General features: G+C 41.3%; 1 protein-coding gene across 4 annotated transcripts in view; it reads right to left on the reverse strand.

Moving 5' to 3' along the window:
- The window catches only part of SLC45A1 (solute carrier family 45 member 1), an 834,426-nt gene that overhangs the window by 19,218 nt on the left and 797,292 nt on the right, over nucleotides 1-17,916 (reverse strand). Inside the window, exon 8 of one of the 4 annotated variants that reach the window (XM_044063065.1) lies at nucleotides 15,157-15,311. The exons of 2 other annotated variants lie outside the window; for them this stretch is intronic. In XM_044063065.1, the coding sequence (XP_043919000.1) occupies nucleotides 15,235-15,311 (77 nt within the window). In that variant the 3' untranslated portion in view covers nucleotides 15,157-15,234. Of the gene's footprint in view, nucleotides 1-15,156; nucleotides 15,312-17,916 lie in introns of those variants that run through there. One more of the 4 variants, XM_044063064.1, reaches the window with a different exon arrangement.

Raw genomic sequence — 17,916 nt, forward strand, 5'->3', positions numbered from 1 at the left:
TAACTTTCAATAAACATTGAAACAGTAAATTACAGTGATTTAGCCCATAAGAAAAGAGTTAAGACAAAAAGATTCATAAACAAACAATGAGGTGGGCACTGATGCCATTCAGAAATATATAAAACACTATGTAAAGATTAGCATAATACTCTACACTATCTACCTGTCCAGAATGTATCACAAAAAGATCAAATCAAATCAAAACTCTTTCCTTTACTGCATTGCACAGCAGGAGAAGCACATGCAGCCTAAATGGCCATGACAAACTTCAATTTATTCATAACAAAATCACGATTAATATAGAAAAAATATGTAAAAAAAAATGCTAGCTAGTGAAGTATAGTATTAATAATTTGGCTATTTTATAAACTTGATTCTTGCTACTTATATATACAGAAAAAATTATAGTAACTGTCCTGTGGATGAGATTTTAAACCAAAGTCCTATCTGCCTGAGTTTGTGGTAGCTCAGGTGGATGTAAAAGATTGCACAGAGCATACTGAAAAGAGTATGGGTTTTATTAAGAAGAAATCACACAAAAAATACAACACAAACCTTTTCAACCAAAAAAAAAAAAAACATTGTAAAGTAACAATTTGGTAGAATTATCAGAAATAAAATCAACGCACCAAATTTTGATATACAATAATAGACCATAACTGACCATCCTGAGTTTCCAAAGTATGCAAATAAGTGTACCCACATACTTTTTCTTCCAGCCTCTCCTCTCCTGCATATTTTTTAAAAAACCTTTATTGAATTATCACTTGTGACATAGGCAAACTTACATTTATAAAAAAATTAATCAAACGTATTAGCAAGTTCACATTTATAAACATTATACCTCACATATGTTATTTAATACAATATAATCAAACCAGTTTTACATAAATTGTTCAGTTCCTGCCTTCTCTTAAGCCTTGTTCGCCTGCATAACATTTTTCTGCATGTATCGTTCCACAATGTCCTTTTGTAAAGTGTCCACTTCCTGTTCTTTTTATCTCTGTCACAATATTCAATATGGTTGGTTTGGATTTCCATTTTCTAGTAATTGCGTATGGTAGCCACCAGAATTAAACTTAACAAGGCCTTACTATGGTTTAGATTTTGGCACATTATGCCAGTATCAGTGCTAAACTTGCAGATAACTTTGTAATATGTATGTGTACCACAAGAAACTCAGAATAGCTCAGTGCATAATGGAATATCACAGTAGCAATGATAAAAAGTAATGTCTTTTGGCTTTTCTTGGTTAGGGGTCGCCACAGCAGAACTCCGGTCCACTAATGATTGACAGTGGATTTTTATGATGCTGAGTTGCCAGCCTGACGCCCAACCTTCAAAGAAGGCACACTCATTCATGCATGCACCTATCTGCATGTCTTTAAATGTCACTCTACCGTGGGGAGGACATACAGATTCCAAACAGAAGGTGCTTCAGCCAAGAATCGAATGGGAGAACCTCTTGCTGTGAGGTGACAACGCTAACCGCTGCACCACTGTGGCATAAGCATCACAGTAGCAATGATGCACTATACATATCCACAAGAAATCTGTAAGTAATGAAAAATGGATGTCAAAGCACATCATACATTATCAGAGTTACAGAAAGATAATCACAATTCAAGCATCCCGATAGTTACAGACATATATATAACAGAATCTGTCTAGTAAGATTAAGGACAACAAAGAAATATAACGGACTCCATAAAGATACCAAAAAAAGAAAAGAATGCCAGGTATCCTAATGTAAGCAGCATGGCATTCATAATACATGCTTTCAGAAATTTCCCCATAAACATTACAGATGGCTGTGGATATTTCCATAATTCATTCAATAACAAAAAATACTTACTTCAAAACTCCAATCGCATTTGTAGATATATCATCAGCAATCTCTGCAGTAAGCTCAGAGACAACTATGGATATCTCCATAAACCATGTACTAATAAAGTATGCCTGCTTGGAATTTTCGGATTCCTACAGAATCCTTACAATTTCTAATAAAAAAAAAGTAATACAGGTGAAGGGCAATCAAGGTCACATTGTCATTGCTAACATTTGCTAATAATGGTTTAGGACTTATGTGGGGAACACAAGTAATGCACACATACAAGGAATGTGGGAGTCAGAAAAGAAGATATGGGTGTGGGTGAAGAAGAGGGACACACAAGAGGGATGTTAGAATAGGAAAATCTGAAGGGAAAGTCAGAGGGGCATTGGCATTTTTTTTTGGTGGGGATAGGCCAAATTTTTTTAAGAGTAGAAGGAAAGGTAAATATAGGGAAAGAGGTGTAGAAGGACGTCGCATCAGGTCAACCCACAGAAATAATATCACAACACATGACAGACAAAGGCTGGAAAAAATATTAACGACAGGTATGTTACAGACATGGCACACTGCACAACAGAGGTAATGGAAAGTTGTCAAACAGGGTGGGGATGCATACCAGCCATGGTAAAATTCAAAAAAACATATCTACCTGAGCACTATCACATTATGACATGTTGCAAAGTGTGTGCCAGTCATACCTGGATGTGTATGAACAATGGTAGATGTGTGTTGGAGGGTAATAAATTAGGATCACAGTAAAACTGAATAAATAAACACACATCCAGGCAGTCCATCGCCAGTGCAGGTGTAAGACAAGCAACATCACTGATGTGCAAATGTAGGTTTAACAATGCTGGATAACTCCAGCACAGGACAGAATCAAACCTGTTACCATGCACTTGAAAGGCAAACAACCATGAATAGTGCCAAACAGAAGTACTTCAGAAAAGTAACAAAATGGCTGCTGCATACACAAGTAGGTGTACTCAACCCAAATAAAAGTGCAATGGAATGCATATATGTTACACACATATGCCATACCAAAGGCAACACACAGGTGGAGATGTGTACGTATGACTGTCACTGGCCTAAATAGAATGTAAATGAAATCAAGGTCAGTACACATACACACAATAACATATAAGAATATTTACAAAAATATAACACTACAGCTTAATAGATATAGCAAATTGTGCACATGGATGTCAACAAAGTACAAGGCCATATTGCAAGCAGTAGCCAGCGAAAAGTGTGCATATGTCCCGCATCATAAAATGGCCATACATTTGGAACATGTTTACCATTTCAAATCTAATACATGGCAATGGTTAATAACTGCAACAAGGGCAAACATATCTGCAAAATATAGCAGGGAAAGATGTAGGTTGAAGGGAGTGGACAACCTGGGCCCACATCAGGCAAAGGAGGAAAAGGTAAGTTGACACTCTGCAAATGCATTTGTACAGCACACAGGGTGCTGTAGAAGCCAAACCAAAATACATTTAACCAAATGGAAAATGTATGTCACATGGGCAGAATGATTGCTGATACTCACAGGCTGGCCATGTATAAAACTCACATACACAGTAATGTGCAGTCATGTAACATCAACATGCATAGGTAAGCAAGTTAAAAATTCCAAGCACCTACACACATACTGTCATGCAAATGTCGAATAAAAAAATGCAGGTGCATGTCATGGCACCCACCATTACTGAGCAGAAGACACTCCTATGTGCATCATTACAGCACATCAGAGGTATGTCAGTGAATGCTCACATATCAAAGGTACAATTGTGTGTCAGTATAGATTCTACTATGTGCACAGACATGTACAATCAGTTAATGTGTACAACTATTTGAAGAAGGTGTGAAATTATGTGAATAAGTAATGGATATCAAAATGTAAGATACAGCAAACATGGCATAATGTACTTTTAAAGAATAAATTATCTGTAACACTATGTATAGATTAATGCTACATTGCTGTTTGATGCAGTCAGAAAAGGAGGACTATATATAGACATGATATTCCTGTATATGATTCCACATGGCATCAATACTGCCAAACCTTGGCACACAACACATCATGGCAGTGGGACATCATGATAACTAGAGTGACACATCCTTCTGTTGCACATGCATGATATAGCAATCCAATTCCAAGCCATATCACAGTGGTAGTGATGGGCTATGGGCAACATATGATGTTCTTCATTTTTCACTGTTGCAGTCCTGACTGTTGGGATTTCCTGCCTTGAAAGCCCTTGGATGCCCTGACTACCAGAGAAAACTGTTTTTGCCTCCCAGGCTGGCAGACACCCTTACTGATGTCAGTACACTCAGGTATAAAGGGAGCCAGCTTGCGTTATCACTTCAGTCTTTTCTTGCTGCTGAAGCCCGAAGCAGTACATAAGTGCATTGGTCGGTCCTCACTAGAGAGAAGTTGTCATCAGAAAGATTAGTACCCCGTTGGGGAACTCTTTTCTATTTCACTTAACTCATGTCAGATAAAGGAAATAATTGTCTCCTCCGTCGTAAACAAATCCCACACAGAGATTTCCATGCTCTTTGTGTCACTTGCTTAGGTCCAGACCACGATGTCCCTAATTGCCATTTTTGTGCTATGTTTAATGCTAGAATGATTAGGTGTAGAGCCAAATTCTTAGCTCATTTTCTAAGACAAGAATCAGTTGAACCGTGTCCAATGGTGTCTGCCGGTTGTCCCAGGTTTGAGCTGCATTAGTACAAAAAAGTGAAGAAACTTAAGCCAAAATCATTGGATGACAGTCCCTCCCCAGTTGACTCTCCTGCTAAACTAATAATTATTGAAGAAGGTGAGGTGCCTTTGCAGTCCCCTTCAACATTTGTAACAGCAACCCGGCCTCTGTTGAGACCCATTTGGAGTCTGACATGCCTTTGGTTCTAACTTCCACTGTTCATGTTTTCATCTCGAGGTTGAGCAGCAGGCCACATCTTCCAACAAGCGCTCAATAACAATTGATACAACGAGGCCTAGGCCTATGCCGGTGTATTTCCACAGAAAGTCAAGCACCTAGGCATCAGACACACTAAAAACAACCACAAAGCCTTCTATAGTTATATCAAGAATCCCCATGGCAATACCTAGGTTTGCTCTGAGTTACTGAACAATGGTACCTCCTATACTGAGCCAACAGATACTGTCAATATACTGGCTGACAGATTCAGTGCCAACTTAACCTCCCCCAAAGGACTGATCACAATACTGGAGGAATGCCAGGCACCCAGCATTACTGCAGTACAGGTTAAAGCTGCATTGTCCAAGGCCAAGAATACAGCTTCCATGGGACCCGAACATATCCCTGGATGTGTTCTACATGAACTACAAAGTGAACTGGCACCACATCTGTCTGCCCTGTTCAATCACAGCCTCACCTCAGGCTTTGTCCATACCAAAAGGCGCACTGCTACAGTCAATCCTGCTTCATAAAGGGGAGCGACTACAGACCCTGGGAATTATCGCCCCATTAGCCTGAGAAGTCTGATATATAAAGCTATGGAGGACATCATCATGGACCTAATTAACAAGGATATAGGGAATCTCCAAACTCTAGATCCCATGCAATTTGGTTTTGTGAAAGGTAGATCAAGCCTACTCAACCTGGTTGACTTCTTTGAGTCGGTCACCAGAGCAGTGGATGAGGGCAAGGCAGTTCATACAGCCTACCTTGATCTTGCCAAGGCCTTTGATACCATTCCCCACTCAGGAATTATTGATAAACTCACCAAACTAGGCATCAGCCCCTATATCACTAGGTAGGTTGCAAATTGGCTCACAGATAGAACCCACAGTGTGAAAGTAGCGGACTTCAAGTCAGACTGCCGACCAGTCACGAGTGGAGTCCCACAGGGATTGGTCCTGGGTCCTCTCCTGTTTGGCATCTACTTCTCAGAAGTCCAGGCCAACACAGAGGGACTCTGGCTGACCAAGTTCACAGACAACTGTAAGGTGGGAGCCATTATTAACTCCCCAAGTGATGTAGACATCATACAAAAAGGCCTCACTGAGACCAATGACTGGTGTAGAAACCATAGCCTTAAGCTTAATGCCAAAAAATGCATCATTATCCCCTTTGGGAAAATCTCAGTTCCCACTAATTACCACATCGATGGGAGCCCACTGACCACTGAAGGCATTATAAGAGCTCTGGGGACACAGGTTGACAGCAACCTCTCCTTTGACCACCACATTGCCATTGTGGTCAGAAAGTCCTTCTATGTGGCACATCTCATTACCAAGGGTTTTGCATCCAGGAAGAAAGAGGTCATCATCTCTCTCTACTCTTCCCTCATTAGGCCAGTCATCGAGTACAATACCCCATTTGGCATGTACCTCACTAGACACATGCAACAGCTGGAAAGGCCACAAAAGTACCTCATGAAGAGGATCCTAGGCCACAAACATTCATATCATCTACTAAGAAGCGATCTCTGGTTGACTTACAAAGCCATGTCTGACCCAGCTCTGTTAGAAATGCTACATCTAAAGAAATCCCAATCCCTCCACACCACACGCTCCAGAGACCTCAACCTCATTACCACAATCAACATAACATGCTGGAGGGACAGGCTCATGACCCAGAGACTGCCCATGCTCTGGAATAGACTTCACATACATGCCAAGCAGACTACCTCACTGGCCCTCTTCAAGAGAAATCTTGATGAGTGGATGGGAAATAGAAAGTTCACCCTGGGGATCACTCTAGTGGCTCTACTTGATAGAGGCATGGGAACTAACGTTGGGCGGCACGATGCCAGAGCACTTCTATGGGGTAGGCTTGTAAAGTCTCCAGGGCCATTAGCCTAGTACACACCTATGAACACCTAGGCCTAAGGCCAAACCCACCACAAAGAAAGGCAGTGTGGGAAAGCCTCCACATAGGCCTAATGGCTCCCAGTTTCTGGGATCCCAACAGGATATGATTAAACTGGGTGAGGACTTAATTAACATTGTAAGGCCAGACAGACCACAGGTGAAGCCACCTGAGGAAAAAGGAAAAGGGGTGGCTATACTGATCTTTTTCCAGATCCCTTACTATCTGAAGAGAATTCAGAATTGGAAAACTCTGGCTCAGAGGAAGTACCCTTTTACATATCCTTTGAGGAACCAGATTCTGAGAAGAACCTTCCCTCTGCTTCTCCTCCAGAGGATCAAACTTTTTGGGAAACTTTTCATGCAATGAAGCAACATTTTCAGTGGGAAGCACAAGATTACCCCAAGCCAAAAAAGGAGTTAGGGAGTTCTTGGACCTCCCCAAACACAAAACTTTAGCTATCCCTGCCATTTTGGATCTGGTAGAGGGTGTTTTCCAGGATGCCTCCATGAACCCTGCCTCACTTCCCCCTGCCCCTAGGAAACCAGACAGATTTTATAGGGTGCAGGGCACCCATAAATATCTGTTTAAAAATCCTTTGGCTGATCCAGAAGTTGTTACTCCAGGGCCTAAACGGGCTAGGGCTAGTGCCTACAAGAATCCTTGGCTCACCGACAAGGAGAGTAGGCCCCTAGACAGGTTTGGAAAAAAGGTGTACACCTCTGCTATCCTGTCTATGAGGGCCCTCAACTGTCAATTCCATATGATCAAATATCAGTAAACCATCCTGGATCAACTCAAGCAAAACATTTCAACCATGGGGATAAAAATCTTTCTAAGGAACTTTTGGACTTGTGTCATTCTACTTCCCAGGTGGCTGAACACTCTTTGCATTGTGGCTATGATGTCATGAAGGCATCCTGCAGGGCAGCTGTCACTGGCACAGTAATTAGAAGACATGCATGGCTTAGGGAACAATCTCTCCCCGATTATGTAAAGGCTAACCTTTTGGATGCTCCCCTTGACAAAGACAGACTTTTTGAACCAAAAGCTGAGACAGTACTCAAAAAGATGAAAGACAAGGCAAAGTCCATGCAAACAGGTAAGGACTTCCTGCAAGTACAACCACCTAGGTTCAGCAGGAACCTTCCTGCCAAGCATTGGTCCTTTCCTATCCAGCCTTGGAGTAAACAGAGAAGGTCTCAGAAAGACAGAGCTTCCAGGCAAAGGCATCACCAATAGAGATCAAGGCAATGGATCTCTGAAACATCCAGGTAAAGGAGTTCTAGGTCACAGCCCCCAGCCCCCAGCCAGAGAGCAATTATGACTCTCTCCCTTCACTCTACCCTCCCGCCAATACCCCAAAACTAGGAGGAAGATTGTCTCTCTTCTTCCAAGATTGGACTAACATTACTTCAGATCAATGGGTTCTAAACATTATTGCAAATGGTTACAAACTCACTTTCAAAGAGCCCTTAGTATACTCAGGTTTCTCAGATATACCCCCAAATCAGAGAACTAAGGCTCTCGAACAGGTACAGATTCTGTTTTCTCAGGGAGGGGTGGAGCTAGTTCCAGAGGAACAAAGAGGGAAAGGTTTTTACTCAAGGTTAATCCCAGTCCCAAGAAAAAAAGGATCTTGGCTCCCTATTCTGGACCTGTGCAGCTTAAATCATTTCCTCAGGATACCAAAGTTCAAAATGCTGACACTTCAAAAATTACTGCCCATGATAACTCCTCAGGCTTTCACGGTCTCAATAGACCTAAGGATACCTACATACACATTCCTGTTCAAAAATCACACATAAGCTTTCTTCACTTCAGAGCAAGCTCCTGTCTCTATCAGTTTTCAGCTCTGCCCTTTGTGTTGTCTACTGCTCCAAGGGTTTTCACAAAGTGCTTGGCATCAGTCATTGCTACTGTAGAACCAAAGGTGTCCAGATTCACCCTTACCTGGACGATTGCCAAATACAAGCTGTAAACATTCCAAAGATCAAGAAAGATCTGAAATTCACTCAGGACCTCCTGACTTCTCTGGGGTTCACTGTAAACCACAAGAAATCCAGCCTAGTTCCATCCAAACAGGTAGTCTTCCTGGGAGCTCTTCTGGACTCTTCCCTCGAGAGTGCCTTCTTCCCCCCATACAAGGTCACCTATCTAACCAGTTACTTGCTACAGATACAGGAAAATCAAAGCATCACAGCCAGGGAATTCCTCAGAGCATTAGGGCTCATGGCATCCTGTATTCTCAATGTATCCCCGGTCAGCCTGCACATGAGGAAGCTGCAGTGGTACCTGGAGAGCATGTAGGGCCAGAACTCTCAGTTACTGGATGCCCAACTATACTTGCTATCTTGCCTCAAGTAGGGGTTCACATGGTGGGCACAGGCTTGTACCAAAAATCAGGGCGTACCTTTCAGATTCTTGTCCCAGGTCTAAATCCTCACCACAGATGTATCGGAGACAGCATGGGGGGCCCACACCCAATACCTCCAAACTCAAGAATTATGGCCCACTCAACACAGAAGGAGGGACATAAATTGGAAAGAACTCATGGCAGTACAAAATGGTTCATTGACTTTCAAGGACAAATGGGACCAAGGGGTCCTAGTAGTACGAAAAGACAATACCACAATCATGTGGTACATATACAGGTAGGGAGGCACACATTCCTACCCCCCTGTGTTGCTTAGCTATGCAAGTATGGGAGACAGCACAATCCCTAGGCCTGCATCTCATGGCACAAAACCTGCTGGGTGAAAAGAATACCATGGCATAACACCTCAGTAGGAATCTGACAGACCCCCCTGAATGACATCTCCATCGGGAGGTTTTCCACACAATAACACAGCAATGGGTGGACATATATGCCAGCAAGGACAATGCTCACCTGGAGAAGTTCTGCACTAGGACAAGGCAGACAACTGCATGGAGAACAGATGCCTTCTCCTTCCCTTGGATACACCTCTTCATTTATGCCTTCTCACCATTGCCCAATTGCCTCTAGTGCTTCTGAAGATCAGGGAGGAGGGCCCAAAGGCCATCCTGATAGCACTGGACTGCACCAGGGAGCACTGGTTCCCCCTCCTCCTCCAGCTTACTAGTCAAAAGCCTTTGATGTTACCTCAGAGGGTGGACCTCCTTACCTAGAAAAAGAGGAGGATTGTGCACCCCAAACTTCAGACTCTCAGACATTCAGCCTGATTTATTCTGCAGTGCCCTACTGCACCTCCAACTTGAGTCATCAGGTACAAACCATTTTAAAAGAGTCTAGATGGCCTAGCACCAGATTTTCTTATTCAGCCAGATGGAAATGATTCTCGGTTTGGTGCCAGAAGCACTGGCTTCAGCAAAATTCTGTTGATATTCCTAACATTCTGGAGTACCTGCCCAACCTAGTAGAGAAAGGGCTCTGTTATTCCTCCATCAAGATGCATGCCTCAGCCATCTCTGCCCACATCCCTAGTCATCCTCCAATTTATTCTCACTCCTTACTGAAGTAATTTCTTAGGGGAGTTATTCACATTAGCCCCCAGGAAGAAACCCACCCCTCCTTGGTACCTCAACTTTGTCCTAGAAAAGTTAACCTTGCCTCCTTTCAAGCCTGCAGCCTCTACTACCTTAAAGTTTCTTACCTGGAAAACAGCTCTTCTACTGGCTATCACTTTGGCCATGAGTGTCTCAGAGTTGCAGGCCCTAAGGGCAGTGGAGCCTTTCATTATCTTCCATAAAGACAGGATCTCCCACCGACCTAATCCTTTCTTCATGCCTAAGGTGATTACTAATGTGCCTCTGAATCAGGCCATTCACCTACCTACCTTCTTTCCCAACCCTCAAAACAGAGAGGAAAGATTACTGCACTCTCTGTATGCACATAGGATGCTACTCATCTACCTGGACAGGACTGAATCATTGAGGAAAACAGACCAGATGTTCTTTACTTTTGCCCCAAGTTCAGAAGGAAAACCAGCTTCTAAACAGAGAATTTCCAAGTGGATTTCTCACAGTATCTCTTTCTGTTACAGACATCATGGCAAAAAGCCCCCTGATTTGATTAGGCCACACTCTACTAGGGCCACAGCTACTTCTACGGCATTCCTCAAAGGGGTTCCCACCAAGGACATTTTGGATGCAGGCTCTTGGTCTTCTGTGCGTACCTTCACTAGGCACTACCACCTGGCAACCTTTTCCAAGTCTAGAGCAGGTTTTACATATACAGTCCTGCAGGGAATCCTCTCCTTAATATACTTCCCTCTCTAAAGCGTTGGGAATCTTCCCAACAATCAGCACTGCAAAGTGAAACATGAAAAACATAGTACAGTTGTGTACACTTACCATAGATATAGATGTTTGAGTGTATTCACTGTTGCAGTCTTCTTTCCTTCCCAACTATCCCATCAGCCTAGTAAATAGGCTACTAGAATCAATCAAGGACCCTACACCTCCCAACCCTTGTTTGGGTCCTCTCTACCTTGGCCCACCTTAAGTACACTAGGGGCCTCCTTGGATCCACACTAACTTGGTCCTTCTAGGGTACACTTGAGAGCTCCTTCTAAACGGGTCAAGACAATACTGAAGTGATGATGTAGGCTGGCTCCTTTTATACCTGAGCATACTGACATCAGTAAGAGGGTCCGCCAGCCTCGGAGGTGAAAACAGTTTTCTCAGGTAGTCAGGTCAGCCAAAGGCTTTCACTGCAGGAAATCCCAACAGTTAAGACTGCACTAGTGAATACACTCGAACATCTACATTTGTGGTAAGTGTACACTACTGTACTTTGTCTGTCATTTGCCCCAGTAAAACACATGTTTTCTGGCTATGTCTTGCAGCACTAGCTACAGGTTAACTGCCAGAATGCATGGACGACTGAATGTGGGAGGAAAGTGTAATGTGTTAATGTGTGTCATGCACACATTGAAACAGAAGTAAATGTCACACGACAAAAACACATAAGCATGACAGCAGCATGGTTTGCATGCACAAGAGTGTGTATACCGTCCAATCAATAATATGTCAGTTAGTATGTTAGCAGCATAACACAATTGGAGAACACAGACAATACTAGTCGACTGGAGGGACCAGGCTGATGGGCCTGAGACCCATGAATGACCTCACAAGCCATCTCCCTGAATGAATCACGCATAGCCCGTGTCATATCCCGAAAGAATGTTTCCATCATGTCCCTCATCTGTGTTTGGAACACATCAGTCACAACCTCCTGTATCTCCTCCCAATAATCATCTTGAGTACGGTCCTGGCATTGTCTCCTTGGGACTGCAGGCATGATGGCTCAGGCGGGGTGAGTCCAGCTTCATCATTGTCATCATCACCGTCATCACTGGAAAACTCTGGCAGTGGATTTTCATGCACTCATCATCATCTGATAGGAGATGTCCACGGGTCCCATGCTCTATCAAGATTAATTGCAAAACACAACAGAAAAGAAAATGTTTATCATGCAGAACATTCACAGGAAGTAACACGTCTATCATGGACAGAGGTACCTTATAAATGCCTGCCCTGCAATGTCCTGTTTATAAACAGGATGTCAGTATTCTTTGGCTTAGAGACACCCACCTGGGTCATTAGCACTGTAAAAATGTATGAATGTTCAAATCTGGAGATTGTACTATCTGAATGTAATGATTTCTATGAACAGCCACCAAGTGTCATTGTTAAAATGAGGAGAAAGTGATATGACAATATTGTGGACAATAGGCAAACCATATGACAAACATCTTAGCTAGGCAGCATAATAACTGGCTGAACACACATTCATATAATGAATACAAGAGTAACAAATATTTTATATGTTCAATCACCACAGCTTGTAATGTATGAAAATGTAACATATGTTGTACTAACAGTACTGTATGCGTACAACTGTATGCATTATCCACCTAAATTTAGTACTAACCAGTAGCCTGCAAAATGCAAACATCCTGATGATGCTTGCTGATTATGAGATGCTGAGAAGAAATGTCTATCTACACAAGTGTCAGTAAACTTGGGCTATAATTGTGTTTTAACAAAAACACCCAAGGTATTGTACGTAGATGCAATACCAATGTCAAACTGAAGGGCATGGGACACAGTCTGCAAACAGCAGTGCAAACAGTGACACAGCAGATGTCCATTTATTCTATGAATAGGCAGGCTATGCACAACAGATCAGTCACTGGAAAGTACAGCCACAAGCACAAGCGTTCCAAACCATGCATTATAAGTAGCAATCTAAGACTTGTACCAAAACATCCACCTCAAAATATGTGTGAGAGATACGCTAACACAACTGTTATTTAGTTTGTGGAGTATAATTCAAAAACTTTGTGCTGAAACGATAGCTTAATGTTACATGATGGTTTAACATTTTTGGATTTAAATCACAGCTGTAAGCACAGTTACAGTATGACAATTTCAGTTACCTTACTTGACACATAATGGGTGTTCCTGCAGTCTAATCAATATACATGTTATTGGGAAAAATACAGGCTTGTAAACTGGATCAGATGCATTTCATTTTATAAAATAGAAAAGTAATCAACACACCTCACTCCCTCCACTGCTCCTTAACCTTGTGCACTCAGTTCCTGGTCAAATCTTTATCACCTGAAACAGCAAGTATGAATGATGTATTCCTCAAGTAACAGTGATATATATTGATAAGAATGGTTTCTACACAATGTATTCATGAAGAATGTTAAATAATCACCATATACATTTCCAGAGTTACATACAGGTTTTAACATCTTTGAACACAGTTTGGAAGACATGAGATTCAAGCCTGCAGCTACAATGTACACCCAAACATCCAAACTCTAACACTGAGAGATGTCTACCTAATCCATCTTAGCTAAAAATGCATTTTTTTTTATTGCAGTGAAAAGACTTGGTTTTACGGTATCACCTGGATGGGGGATGGTCGACTAATATGGATCCTGTCTTAGGATTTCAAAGTATGAACATTTGCTAGTCATGTAGGTAAAGAATTTGAAAAACATCAGTCATGTCAGCACTGTGTTCAGAAACATTAACATTAATAGAAATCATTCACTCCTCAGACGGTGGGACAGTGTCATCTATCACAGAGCTACTGTGAAAAGGACCATACAAGTTGCTGTACATAAGGGACACAGTAAGGCATGTGTGAGCACCATGCTATTCCTTGGGAAAGTGCACATCACTGAGTAAATACATACATCTTCCCTGTTCTGCATTTCAGCTGTAAGTCTGCCTATCCCATACCCTCAAAAAACTAAGGATGATGGTGTTCTTGAATTGAATGTAATATTTAATGATAAAACAGAACTTGATAGCAATTTTACAAAGTACACAATATTAACAAAAGCATTGGTCAGACATATAACAGCCTACAGCAAGCTTTACTGACACTGCTGTTAAAAAGCTGATGGTAACCAACCATTATGGATTACAAATACAGTACATTCGAAGGAATTCAATGAATAACCAAGTTGTTCACAACCATGCTCAAAAATATATGATAATGTCAATAAGTGGAATATGCTTCTCTAAAGAAATCTGACAGTGAATTAAACCAAGATAACAGTTTCAGATATGTTTCCCCTATTTGGATTGGAACCCATAGCATGCCAAAATGTAGGCATGTTTTCCAGTTTCCTTACTGGCTAAGCTAACAGGCAGCATGATTTTAATTTTAACAAATAACTACTGCAGGTGTTTATTTGAATTCCTGCAGAAAATGGATGAATATGGAAACTGTAAACATTTATTGGATATTTTATTGTAAAGACAGTACAGCTAGCAACACATAACTGATAATATATGTGTAAGTAGTCAGACAGGCATTCCTTTTTGACTTAAATAAACATAACTATTTATTAGGAGGAATTAGGAGGAATGAATTAAAGAAGTTAAGTATGATATTTTATTCCAGTGTATAACAGTGCAGTAGGCAATACTGTGGAACTATAATGGAAAACTATGACGTGCGCACTTATCTGTGGCCTAGGCGCTATAGGCATCACTCATGAAGGAGGACAGTGGCTGTGTGAAATGATATCATTATATGTTGTAAAACATATGTACATCTACAAAAGTCATAGTTATAGATATTATAAACATTATTAAATAAATTAACAACATGGGAATTGAACCCACACTTATAAGGACAGCAGTTACTATGCCCACTTAATTATCCCCATGAGCCAATGGTTACAACAGGTACTTAATGCTTATAAAAAAATCTATCTGATATATATGGGGCAGGACTACATCTCTAAATTCCTTGAAAATGCTCATGTATATGTAGGATAATGACACTTACTGTAGGGATCCACTGGCTGCCTCTGCTCCTCGGTGACCCTCATTTGAAGCACCCTCACATCCCTCTGATGCAGGTCGTCACAACAGTAGTGAACCTGCATTCCAGTGCAGTAGATCCCTGTTCATCTTTAGTGCTCCCTCACATTCCACTTCCATACATCTATCATGGTGAAGTTCTTTTACCTGGCTCTCATCTGATGCTCTACTCTGGTGTACATGGTCAACATATGGATGGTCTCCTCATTGATTCATTTGGGTGCATGGACATGTTTCAGCCTCCTCAAAAGTAGCCATCATGATCCTCAATTGGAAAAAGCCTGAAAAATGAAAAACAAAAACAGAGAAATGGTCATGGAGATCCCACTCATTTTGCAGTTAGCAGTGGCCTAATCTGTAAATGTATCAAAATCAATATTTGAAAGTGGTGCTGATGTCATGTTATCAAATCACTGACAGATAACAGCACATGCCATACATTATACTGTTTATTGATACTTATTGTGTGTTTACATAGTACACCTGGATGTTATGGCACTTGAAGCCAATTTATGTGGAGGTGGGCAAATGGGATTCCAAAACCTTGAATTTTAATGAACCTCATTAATTGTGTATTATACAAATGGTATTTAAAGGTGGGTGCACATTAGGTGCACTTTGTTTCTGTGATTCAGAGTGGTAGTTATATTGGCAATTGGTAGCATTTCTGTTTTGATGATTGTTACATCTGCTCAAGATGGTCATTGCCAAAGGTACTTGTTTAAATTAATTGTTGCTCAAAATGTGATCTTTAACAGAAGTTGTTATAAGTTACTAGACTGATGTTTGATTGGCATTTATGCATACAGATGTTGCTGTTTTAAATAACTGATTTCAGTCCCATACGCAGTTGTACAGACAGATTTATATTCCAAATGTGAACAGTATATAAAGACAAATTTATAGATCATCCACAATTCTTACTGGTAATTCCTTGCACTCTGTGGTGTAACTATGGAAACCTACAGATTCCGACACTATCCATATATACTGTGTTATGTCAATATTATAGATATTTCCTAGCAAAACTGTTGCTGTTACGGATATTTCTTCAGTGGTACTTATTAACAAAGATGTTCTCACAAATGGCTCAATATACAAAGGATCCGTACTGTCTGTGGGCTTTCTAAGGATCCTGAGGTTTGCCGATATTTTCCTTATGTTGTTCAATTTTTACTATGTGTAGTATGTTAATGTGAAATGCACAAAGGCTCCTGTGGCATGATGCTGTTGCCTTTGGACCCTCATTCAATATATAGGTAGTGTGAGGGGTTCTAATCTCATTCACAAACTCTAAGGATATTTCAAGTTATGTTGATTTTACAAATGTTATGTATGAAGGCATTGTTGTTACTTTTATAAGTCACATTAGTATTTGTCACAGACAGTGCTATACAGACCTTTGCACTGACCAAGAATGCATACCGTTTATGTTGCCATACACTGTCCACAGACTGAACTGCATAAATGGACTCACACAGGAATATTATCATGTGCATGTCACTATCTTTCAGATGACCAACAGTCCTAGGGGTGAGGACTTCTCACCTCAGGAAAATTAAATCATTATTGACGCTCTCCGGCAACATGGATGGAGACTGCTTGGCCATTCTGGTGATACAGTTTGGAGACATTAAATCTGTACTGATCTCACTAGCATAATAAATGCAGTTGGAGGTCACAGCTGATTCTGTGATGCCTGTAGATGACATTGCTCAGACAAGATCCTTTATGCAGCCAACAGATTAAGATATTACAAGAGATCAAGGGATGCCACCAGTGGTGGACCACCATTTATCCTGATGACATAGCAATATTTCTGGCCTCACTGCATACAGCAAAAGGGGAGTGATGCATACCCAGGGGCAGGATTGAAGCTGGAGCTCCAGGCCAAACATGTGTCTTTCTTTTATAACATGGGTGGGTATAGAAATGATCACTGCAAATTGCTGTAGCAATAGTAATAGCATGCATATTCATGTCTTGTTATTTTTGATCTATAGCAGCAGAGATGAACTGCCTGCACACACACACACACACACACACACACACACACACACACACACACACACACACACACACACACACATCCACACAGGGTGAGGATGATGAATGTAAGTGTAATGACATGTATTCATACAACTGAAGCACAGACAGAGTAGTCCAAACATGTGTAATGCATTAATATTCACAGGGCCATCTACTTCAATAATAAACCAAGGGATGGCAGGGGAGTGCCTCCATATTGTTACTGTGACCAAACCTGTTATTGCCTCAGCCTCATTTCATGACACTGCTGTTTACTGTCATATTGCTATTTTCCCTAGCACTGTAAACTACAGGTACATCCAGTGAGGGTCCAAGCCATACAGGTTCAAGCTCAGACAGACCAGGTATGTTACAGCAAATTTGTCATAGTTTGCTTCAATGTGTAGCACACGTGATACATGACATTTATGTCAATATTTTTCAAGACAGGCCCATCTGGTGTACAGGTGCAATGTCCATCATGTGAGTATCTGCAGCCCCTGTTACTGTGTTGTATATGTGATGCTGTCAGTATTGTTTTTGCTAAGTACATGACTGTGTTGTCTTTCTCTTTACTTTCCCATGACAGGATCCACAGTATTACCCACAACCTCTCCACAGCAGGAGTCTGTCAGTGGTATGCTATTAACTATGTTTCATACCCATCGTTGCTGTTAATCCTGTTGTTGTCCTCCATTAATACTGTGTCCTTCCCATTCCTTGGCCAGTCTGCATCAACATCATCAAGTGCATACATGAGTGTTATGTGTATGTCAAACCTTCTATATGTTTTAACTGTGTTCACATGTTTAATGGTGGCAATGATGTAATCACTAACAGTTGTTTTTGTGCCTACAA

The sequence above is a fragment of the Protopterus annectens genome, chromosome 2.part1 (assembly GCF_019279795.1).
Source record: "Protopterus annectens isolate FY-2018-M chromosome 2.part1, PAN1.0, whole genome shotgun sequence".
Taxonomy (NCBI): Eukaryota; Metazoa; Chordata; order Ceratodontiformes; family Protopteridae; genus Protopterus; species Protopterus annectens.